Source organism: Etheostoma spectabile, chromosome 3, assembly GCF_008692095.1.
Source record: "Etheostoma spectabile isolate EspeVRDwgs_2016 chromosome 3, UIUC_Espe_1.0, whole genome shotgun sequence".
Lineage (NCBI taxonomy): Eukaryota > Metazoa > Chordata > Actinopteri > Perciformes > Percidae > Etheostoma > Etheostoma spectabile.
Window position 1 is genome coordinate 22,789,631 of NC_045735.1, and position 11,068 is coordinate 22,800,698.

The 11,068-nt window shown below is 39.6% G+C and overlaps 1 protein-coding gene across 1 annotated transcript; it reads left to right on the forward strand.

Annotated features, from left to right (window-relative positions):
• Positions 1–527: 527 nt before the first annotated feature.
• dync2h1 (dynein cytoplasmic 2 heavy chain 1) lies at positions 528–5,605 on the forward strand (the record flags this gene model as incomplete). Its single annotated transcript, XM_032510406.1, is given in 5 exon segments — positions 528–617; positions 3,417–3,526; positions 3,608–3,689; positions 4,821–4,937; positions 5,171–5,605. Coding segments are annotated over 5 exon segments (561 nt in total), but the record flags the coding sequence as incomplete, so codon positions are not given.
• Positions 5,606–11,068: the final 5,463 nt, after the last annotated feature.

Genomic DNA, 11,068 nt, shown 5'->3' on the forward strand with positions numbered 1-11,068 from the left:
CACATTGTCAGCCGATTAGAGTGTATGCCCTTTAATTACTTAGTTTGGGTTTATCTGTCTTTTGCACAGTGTAGTGACTGTGGTAGTCTAAAGTGATGGAGAGAGAGGGAGACAAAATGCAACAGAGGGATGGGGACGTTGTGATACACCAATAGGCCATTAGGGTATCCCACAATTTAGTTACTTTAAAGATTTTATTTTTTAAAAAATAGCAAAGGGACAATTCTAGCAACTTTTTGGGCTGACATTTGGTACTTCCCCATGAAGAATGTCTTTAACACACAGCTCGGTGAATCTGCAGTCCTCCTGCATGCTGCGGCTGGGGCTCTCTGGGTTGACACCCGTGTGTAGTAAGTGAGAGAGAGGCATGTTCAGCTGTCCACACAGTAGCCTGACTGAAGCACGAGGCTTACTGATTGCAGAATGTCCGTAGCTAAAATATTATGGTTTACTTTACCTTCTTGTTGACACTTGTTTTTGTTATGTATTAGTTATGACATTTTTCATTTCTATGCTTGTTTCCTCAGTGTCCTTTAACATGGCAGAATAAATGGGAGGGACCAGAAGAGCCAATGCAGTACCTCAGAGCTGTAGTAACACAGGCTCTCGCCACACAGGTAACACATGCATGTGTTTGCACAAAGAGACATACTGTACTCTCTTTCTCTGTCAGTCTATCTGTTTCGCTCCCTTTCTCCCACAGGCACAGAGAATAATTAACAAACCAGTACATGTATACTCATGCACATAAGACAAGAAAACCTACAACCGTCTTTAGCTGTGATGGTACCATAGACTATATAGGATGGTACATTTTAATTTTGGAGAATCTCAAAAAACATCTTCTGTCATATAATCATTTAATATTTCTGAACAATTTTGAATCTGGCTAGTGATAGTCATGGTTTTATTTTTAGTTATTCCTACCGGAACTGAAAGTCACCCAGGCCTGCTACTATCACAGGAATAACTGGTAGTCAAGGCATTTGCTGATGACCTCACTGGTTATTAAAAAACCCAGATGCCCCTTGGAAGCCTCTGTTCTCTCACAGGAGTGAGACTTAAGAGGCCTAAGAGTCGCCTTATTAGCATGAGGATACTGATTGAGGGATCCATTTAAATCCATCATGCTTTTAAAAATCCTACTGGGAGTCTTGTCCTCCAGTTTTGATAAATATTACAAGAGGACATTTTTTAATTAATTTAGTTTCAAACGATTTAAAAAGGACTTTGCACCTCAGACTTTCCTTCCCACAATGGCCCAGACCTTCAGTGTATTCTGGTGTTTCCTCTCATGACAAGAATCCTTTGGCTGAGGGACCAAGCACCAAACTAAGTCCTTTTGGCTTATTATTTATGACTGATTGAGGCAATGTGTTGACTAAATCCATGCCTGAAAAATTTGAATGTTGTTTTCAAAAGCTCTTCATAAATAAAAGCAGATTATAATATAAAAGGATGAGGTTCCAGGAAGTGTCTGCCCTTGGTTGGTGCCAGGAAATGAGGGCTTTGTCTGTGTCTGACTGTATGTCTACCTCAGTATGTTCTGGCAGACTAGAATACACACACACACACATGCTCAGAAATGTTTATTTTTATTTGAATTTGATGCATTTCGTTATTCATGTGGGCGAGCTTCACTGCCTGTCTGTTTGTCTACGGACCAGCTTGCCTGCCTACCCATCTGTTTGTATGTTAAGAGTCTGTCTCCCTGTCTGCCTGTGCCATCTTTCATTTCTTTCTGTCTGCTAGCCTCCCTGTCTACCTGCAGTCCATCTGTCTTCATATGTGTCTGTCTGGTGGCTGTGCTGTCCTTAAGTGTCTTTTCCTGCCCATCAGTGCTGAGTGATATCTCTGTGAGCAGTGTGTCTGTGTCCTGTTAGCTAATCAGCCTAATAAAGGCGGAGACGGCCAGAGCTGCTGCTGTGTGGAGCTGCTGAAGAATAAAGAGCTAACAGCACAGCAGTGCACCCCAGACGAGCAGGACGACCTTGAAAACCCTCAAATGCTGACACACATATAGCCACACAAATACTATGCATAACAGCACACACTGGCTCGCTGTGTTATTTATTCCCAAAATTATTGGTGCATATCTTCCTGTGTGTGTGTGTGTGTGTGTGTGTGTGTGTGTGTGTGTGTGTGTGTGTGTGCCGCGCGCGCGCGTGCTGCGTGCGTGCCCCTGTGTGTGGGCATGGGCTTGCATTGGTGCATATTTTTTCATCCCAATTTATCTCTAAAGCCAGTGGAGATGATGCTGTTCTAAAAAGGAATCCATTTATAATAGAGATTGGATCGATGTTTGCTCATTCTGCCTCCATTTGTCAGCAATTTTCTTCAGCTGACCTCCAAAATCCACTAGTTTATATGGTGATTTAGAGAAAACTGCCTACATGTTAAAAAAAAACATCAAAACATCAATCTTAGGTCAACACTCAAGGTCTAAATCTGGCCACTGCAGCTATACAGGCTTATGTACTGTATATCACGATAAGCATGGCTGTAAGGCTGTAAGTAAAAAGGACAGTGAGATCAGTTGTTGAGCCACTCTGCAACATTTTCCAAAGAAAAAAGGAAAACGTAGAATGGAGAAATAGGTATAAGTTGTATTGTGAAATATATTGCGTTTAGTCCTGAGCTATGCCTTTGACGAAAATAAGTAGTTTGTGCAGTGACACAGAAGGAGGCTGCCTTCATGATCATTGGAGAATGCTTGAAGGGGTCTGTCTCCAGTCATACATATACACAGTGTGTACAGTGTTGATTTTTTAATGTCTTTGCACATACACATCTCTGTTTCTGCGTGCATGTTCCTGCATATGTCCAAGTATACTGTACAATATATGCACATGCTCAAATGGGAGCGTGTGTGTGTGTGTGTGTGTGTGTGTGCGTGTGTGTGTGTGTGTGTGTGTGTGTGTGTGTGCACATATCTGTTGGGGTTTCAATGTTATCAGCTTGTTGATAATACTCTATTGGATAACTTATTAACTTACTTAACTTTGTGTTTTGTTCTGTCTGTTTTTAACGCTTAGCTTTTATCTCTCATTAACAAATATGCACTCACTCGGATAGGAATTATAATCATTCCACTCAGGGATCGATGTTTTCTATGCATATTTGTTGAGCCAAATACAATACAAAATCAACCATTTGTATTATTTGTAAAAAAAAAAAGAAAAAAAGAAAAAGCAAGTATTTTAATATTTAGAGACGGATCTTTTTGTGTCAAATTTCCCCACTTGAATTGAAACTGAAATGATCTTTCATTGAACCACTAAATGTTTTGCCTGACTTTTGTGTGAAACTGATGCAATTTTATGCCAGAATTATATGTTATCTTTTGGTGCTTTATGTTATTTGCTATATTTCAATTATCTGTGTCGCTGTTTTATTCTATATTTCTGTGTATCCAGAGTTGGGTGGAGCGTGCAGGCAGACAAGCTCTTCTATCGGACACCCTCGATCTGTCTGAGCTCTTCCACCCTGACACCTTCCTCAATGCTTTGAGACAGGAAACTGCCAGGTACACTGAATGCTTGTGGGTTTATGCAAGATAGAAAAAGTATGCATTCTAAGGTTAAATACATCTTTTTTGTGGTTTTAGGTCCATGGGTTGTTCTATGGATAGTTTGGTGTTTGTTTCGTCATGGAGGAGTCCTATTGCACAGGCCAAGCTACAAGTCAAGGTAGAATTACAACAAGCACACATTACCATACAGATCATGTATGCAAACAGCAGACACACACTGCTCCCATCCAGCTGCAGATTACTGGCACTATATACATTGCAGACTCTGGCTGAGTGATAATTTGAAAATAATTGAGTAAAAGACGGCAAGAATAGAATACTGATGCAGATGAGAAGGCAAAGCCTGAACAATAGAAGAAAGTTAGAAAGAAAGCAAATCAATTACTGTAAAGACGAGTCTGTTTTCTTTGACAGCATCATTCAGAGACCAGTCATCTGTGGTCTCTTTGCTTTTTTCGTGCACAAATTCATACAATAAAGGACAGAGACGCACATATTGTATAATTCCACAATGAGTCTTAAATTATTTCCCTTTCATGCTCTGATTTTAGGATGATGTAATTGTATTGTCTACCATTTAAATACTTTTTGGCATTTGTTTCTTTTCTGTCATGACAATAACAATTGGCACGGCTTCACTTAAAATATACAAAGAGGGGGTAAGGGTGTGAGTGCTTAAAAAGAGGCTGCAGCTGCAGGGAGGGAAGGGAAATACTCAGACATTTGACAGAGAAAAAGAAAGGGGATAATTGTTGGGAAGCATTGAGTCGTTTCTCCCCCCCACACATACACACACACACATATAATGTAGCCTTTTCGGGATTTTTCTCTCACTCCCTCTCTTGCTTTTTCTTGCCCAGATTATGGTGATTTAGTAGTTGTCTGTGTATGTCTGATTTGACGCCAGAGTTCCCTTTATTGTCTGCTCTACTGTGGAAAATCCCAGACTCACTAGACTGAATTCACTCATAGAACCTCTCACTCATGTACAATGTGCATAACATACTAGTTAATCTGGTACAGCAATGTGTGTCTTCCTCCCATGCTCTACATTTTTTTCTGTTTACATGCTTTCTTCTTTTCTTTACTTTTTTATTTCTCTCTTCTCATCTATTTATATCTCAGGTTCAAACTTTGTCATCCTTTCCCTCTGTTTAATTTACTTCTTATAATCTCTTATCTCTGTTTTTTTCTCCTTACTTTACAATCACGTTGTCCTGTTTTGTCTTTGCCCCTATTACTTTGCCTGCTTTTGCTTCTTACACCATCTCTTTACTTCCTTTTCCAGGTCGGAGGTCTCCAGTTGGAGGGTTGCAGTTTTGACGGTGTTCATCTTTGTGAGAACCAACATGACTCTCCCAGTGTGTCGGCTGTCCCCCCCTGCTACATGGCCTGGGTTCCACAGGTATGTGTGTGTGTTGTGCCAACAGCAACACCGAGGACGTTCAGTCTTTTGACATTCAGATTTGTTGTCTATGGCTGAATGCCAAACATTGCGTATTTATTTGTCATTCATTAGTGTTTGTGGTGTAGTTGGGTAACACATTTTATTTTATCATTCTAATACATGTCAACTACTTGAATATAAAGTTATTGCATGTACATTCATAAATGTGTGTGTTCTGCGTTTGATCTCAGAACTCTGCTGCTGACTCCACTGCATCAGAGGAGAGTATCTGGCTGCCTCTGTATACGAGCTCAGAGAGGGTGAAGGTGGTCACGCACATCTGTCTTCCCTGTGGAGTGAATCCCAACCAGTGGATACAGACTGGAGCCGCTCTCTTTCTCAAACAACAGTGAAAGGACAAGCACATTGAGACCGTAACGACCGGGGCTTTTGTGAGCACTGTAAGCCTCAGGGGAAGACAATATTGTCATGAAAGGTGGATTTGACTGGGGCGTCAAATAACAGGACAAATTATTAACACTCCAAAATGTCAGGCTGGGATACTAACACTATCCTTCATTTAATTAAGCACCTTAGCTCGGAGACCAACAAGTTGTAAAACATGTCGTTACTGTATATCGTGATTATTTGCATAATATGTTACAAGGGAAATCATCAAAGGAGAAGAAAACAGAATAACTGACTTTGCGGTGGTCTGCTTTTTGGTTTAAGAACACTGCTAATACTGGAATGAAAGGTCCTTTCTTTTCCTTTAATGGACCAGAAAGCAAAAGGGAGCAGCAGTACCATCTTTAATTAGACATACACATTATATTATTTGGATCTCAGGCAATTTGTAATACCTGAATTATTCTACTGTTAGTATCATAAAACACTACTCCACTCATGTTATACATGTCATAAAATAGTGTGTAAAACATCAGGGATACTTGTTACCTTGGCAACATAATCCACAATTCAAAAGGTTTTAGTTTTAAATGTTTGTTTCACAGTTATTTTGTTGCCTGAGCTCATATTTATTTAATAAAGATGAAACAAATTTCATTATTGCTATCATTTTTCTAGCAGTAGTAGTAGTCAATAACATGTGCACGCTTCCAGCAAGGTGGTTGGTGAGAAACTCTCAGAATTTTAGTTCAGCATGTACACACGACATAAAGGTGCATGTGTGTTTCAGAGCTGGTCTGACCCTCCACCTCACACTATCAGAAATCACAACTGTTCAACAGCAAACAATACAGATTACAGTTCACGCTGCTCGATCTGCTTTAGAGGAGTCCGTTCCAAATGCAAATGATGGTTCTCTATCTCTCTCTCTCTCACAAACACACACACACACACACACACAAACACATTCACAAGGACTCTGCTAGTTCCTAACCTTTGTGTGATTGGTTCTGAGTTGAGGTTTAGCAAAGTCAGTGAAGCAGTGATGGATGTCCACTGAACACAAAAGGGAGGGTGTATGTTTGTGTGTGTTTGTGTGTGTTTGTGTGTGTTTGTGTGTGTTTGTGCTTGAATCCAACCAAGAGCATCACATTTGTTGGATGGCTTAATTAAGTGTTTAATTTCTTGTATCTGTCTTTTTTCCCACCCTGTGAGTGTGTCTGTGTGCACACGAATGTGTGTGAGTTTTCGGAGACGGAGAAAAGGGTTGAAATGAGGGAGGAGCGGGTATTGTGTGTGCACTGCAGTGTGACAAAATGGGGGTGAAATGTAACAGCAGGTTTAAAAAAGAGAGTGGATTGGATTTCGGCAAAACACAGCCCTCTGGGTCAGAGAGTGAAAGAGAGGCAGAGGGATGAGAGAGAGAGAGAGAGAGAGATGATGCAGGCAGCGAGAAAAAGGCTATAAAACCTAAATGAGAAAATTTGCAGAAGAACAGGAAAAAAGGATGACACAGGTGACAGAGGTAGGGAGGAGAGCAGGGGCTAAAGGGAAATATTTGGATGCAGAAGGTCGGGATAGGTAGGGTGGGAGTTATGTAAAAATGAACATGAGGGCAGAGTGTGAAAGAGAGGGAGAGATAATGATCATTCAAGTGATTCATTGTTAACGGTTACTACAATACTGAGCTGACAGTTGATTTGTTCTTCACCTTTTCTACAATCTTTTTTTCAATCCCATTTTTATTTTCCATATGCAAATAAACAAGCAAAAGTGCAAAGTATTGGCTTAGATGACAATATACAGAAAATTACACAATACATATTGGAGAAAGCATAGTGTACATTTTCTACAATCTTAAATATGAGGGGAAAAAAAACAACAGAAAAACGCTTTGACCTGATTATTCTTCCTGAGTTTAGCGATCTACCGACGGCTTCTTAAAATTCAACATTCAAAACAAAACTTTTTCTCTGCAGGCAGAGGTGGAACATTAACATCAGTATTGCAGCAAACAGAAAAGGCTTTGCAGAGGGCTTGTTTCCAAGGTAATGTGTTTTACAGAGTCGTTATCACAAATTAGCATGCCAGGTTTGAGAGACTATTGTAATAGAATTGTGACTGGCGTTCAGGAGCTGCTTTCGTAAAATGTTTGTTTGGATTTCTGATCACAAACCCACATAATATGAGTAATTTCTGTGCAGTGATTTTAAATGCAGCATATGCGTCACATTGCTACAACTGACACAACTAAGTGCTAAAATCAATAGAACCCACATAAAAATCAACCATATGCATAATAAGGGTTATAATTGTAATGCTTGGTCACCTTCCTGAAGTCCACCACTCAGACATAACCACCCCCCCACCCTTCCCTCCATTCCCCTTCTTTTGTGACCCTCTTAAATCCCACTTCCTCCATTCATTCCTCCATGACGTCCACCATATAAGTGTTTGGGGCTTTCCTACTGTATGTTGTTGAGCCAACAATACAATACAATGCTTATATAAAGCTTGTCTATGTCAGACGTAAACATTGCTTTTTCTCTGTGATAATCTTTCTAACACACATATTTGTAACATGTAGTCCAAATAAATAAAAAAAAAAACCACAAGGATATAAACAGAACAAAGCCTGACCTTTTCATTTGTTTCCTATCCTGCAGATATGTAATCACTCCATCTCAGAATACAGTCAGATTTGTTCATTTTACAACATTGAGTCTGTCCTTACGCAGCTTGTCTAATGCATCAGATCCTGGTGTTTTAACTTTTGGAACACAGCACAGTAATTGGGCCAAGATCTGGAGGGTCCCCATAAAGCATTTGAAGTCAAATGTTTTAGGTTCCCACATGAGGCGAGATTTCTCAAGTAGGTTTCCGGTTTTAAAATGTTAATCACTGCTGCATCAGACTTTAACCTCGTTTCAACGCAGAACCACAGAAACCTCAGATGTGCCACCATCTGTATGGGACTAACTAAGTGCATGGTTCACTTATGATTCAGCCAAACAGTAATGCTATAAAATGTTTACATTTTGAGGGTTTTTTTTAATTTATGTTTTACATCTGACTAATGTGCTCTACTTCTAGTACTAGAAAACATATTTTCATAATATTTTTGTTATTATTTTTTATTTTTGTTTTGGGTATTTTGAGAAGGCTTTGTGGCTGAAACGTGGTCTCTGGGGCTGCTAGGATGACACCGTTGGTATCTCCCACTGCTTCCATCAGCTTCACTGTGAACACACTGTGTGATGACCACATTTCACTGTGCTGTTTTTCCAATAAACACCCTGGATTACAAAAGATGTCACAGTACGTCTCGCCTCAGCAGAGGGTTTTCAGGGGTGGGAAGTGAGAGGAAAAGCTAACACTATCCACAGGATGCTCAGGAGGAAGAGGCCGGAAAAGTGCTCGAAAAAAAACAAGGGAGCAGAGTGGAGGAGGTGTGGGGCGAGATGGGAAATATCACTGGTAGGAGGACAACATGTGGGAGAGGAGGAGTGGGATCCAGCTGGTTTCCAGCAGATGTGATTGACACAGAGAGGACCAGTCCCCTCTATTCTAAACATAGTGTTTAATACTGGGCCCTTTAACATGTATTTATTGCCACATTCTATTTATAAAATACAACAAACATATCGACATCAAATAAGATGTAAGTCTGGTGATATTTTATATGTCTCCTTGCCGTCAGTAAATTGCAAGACAGGACAAAAACCAACACATCATTATTATTATTTTAAATTAACATTATATGTGTGATTCATGTCTTAAGATGTACGTATTCGACAGGAACAAATGGGCCTGAAACCCAATGATGGTGATGGACCAACATACTGCTGGTTTCCGTCTTTTCATGAGATTTGTTGATATTAAATAAAGTATAAAATATTGCTAGCCTCTTTATTTGAAATTGTTGATTAAAGAAGATATTTCACAACACAAAGACACATGAGCATGGCCAGTTGGATTTATATATAACGGTATATTTCTGATTTGACATGTAAACAGAATACGCTCTTTACTGTACGTCTACCCTGTAACTTTTCCTATACCTCAAACGCTTAAAAAAAAAAAATGCTTTTAAATGTCACTTTGTTTGTTTGTGAGTTTCTATTTGTAAAATATTAAGTTTAGTGCATACATGACTACATAATAAATGACTACATATACACACACTAGCCCGGTCTGCAGCCTGTTTTCTTTTATTTACATTAATATTATTCTTACTATTACTGTAACTGAATCAGTGATCATGCAAAGTTCATATTATCATTAAAGTGATGCAACATGTGTGTCCTTTTATGATATCTGTGATACCTTCTGCCTGTAATGGACCTTTCCTTACGGCAGCGCTGTCATCCAGGATGGGGAGATTTTAATAAGGCACTGTACAAGTGGTCATCCGCTGCCTTAGCTAGCATAAAAATGTGCTGCGCCTGTTTATAACAATATAATGAACAGTCAAATACTTGCACAGCATTTTTACCACACTGAAAGGACGGAGGGTCCAAATGGTCTCACACCATTCTGAATGTGAGAAGCAACAGTATTACACCCTGAGAATAAATGCAGTGTAACGGTAGAAAATACAATCTTTCCAGCACTGCAGCTGTTTCCTATGGTATCATGCAGTGCTATTTCAAAGGCTAAGTTGGCTTCTGGAGAGAATAAAATAGAGAACAAGTTGTTAGCCATTTACAAAAAGGATATTTTCCTCCTTGAAAAGAAGTTCATGTTGTGTTAAAGCTAAGTAAAAAAGCGTTGTTCCAATGAAAATTGTTGTTGAGTAGCCTACGGACAGATTTCTAGAAAGTGTGTTAAGAATTATTTGTCAGTCAGCATTTCTTTTTGTAATTAGGGTGGACCAATCCTTTAAAAGCCTAATATACTCACTTTATATCTGAGTGCCATACACGGTAATGTGAGTGTGTAAAATACAGACAGAGTGTGAGCAAGTTGAAAATAGAAAAAGACTGGCCGATCAATCTGTACAGTGAAAGCCTTTATGATGTAATATGACACCATCCCTTTTTACTCCATAGGTGAAAACACAGCTTTTGTGCTGTGCGACGAGTTTTTTAATGCCTTTGCTTTGTTTATATGTGTGAGTGGGAATGTGCGAACACACATATGTTCTCCACAGTATATTGTACGATTGTGTGTGTGTGTGTGTGTGTGTGTGTGTTTATCTCTGTGTTCCAGTGTGGTCTTTCCCTGGAGAGATATCCTGCCTCCAGCAGAGTCAGAAGGGCTGACAGATGACCGCAAGGTCGTTCGTCTCTCTGATGTTTGATCCTCTCAAGAGACGCAAACACACTTCAGGGGAATTTCCTGCTCTTTGCTCTTTTTCTCTCTTTGCGTCATCTTGTTTCTGTTCTGTCCTTCTTTACTCTCCTCTCTTGTTTTCTGCTATTTGTCTATAAACTCTTGTGTTGTGCCTTTACACCCTTTTCTCTACTTCCTTTTCGCACCCTTTCTCCTCTCCTCCCCTGCTCTCTTCTCACTTATCTTTCTCGATTCGTTGCCTTGTTAAAACAACTCGTCCTACTTTACTGTTTCTCTCATTTTTTTTTTTAATTTGTAGATTGTGTTTATTGGCATGACAAGACATTGCTGATATTGCCAAAGCAGATAACATATAAATAAAAGGAAATTAACTGGCACAACATAAACTATAACAACACCAACTTGAACATAATACTGTCTCTCTCTCTCTTTCTCTCTCTCTCTCT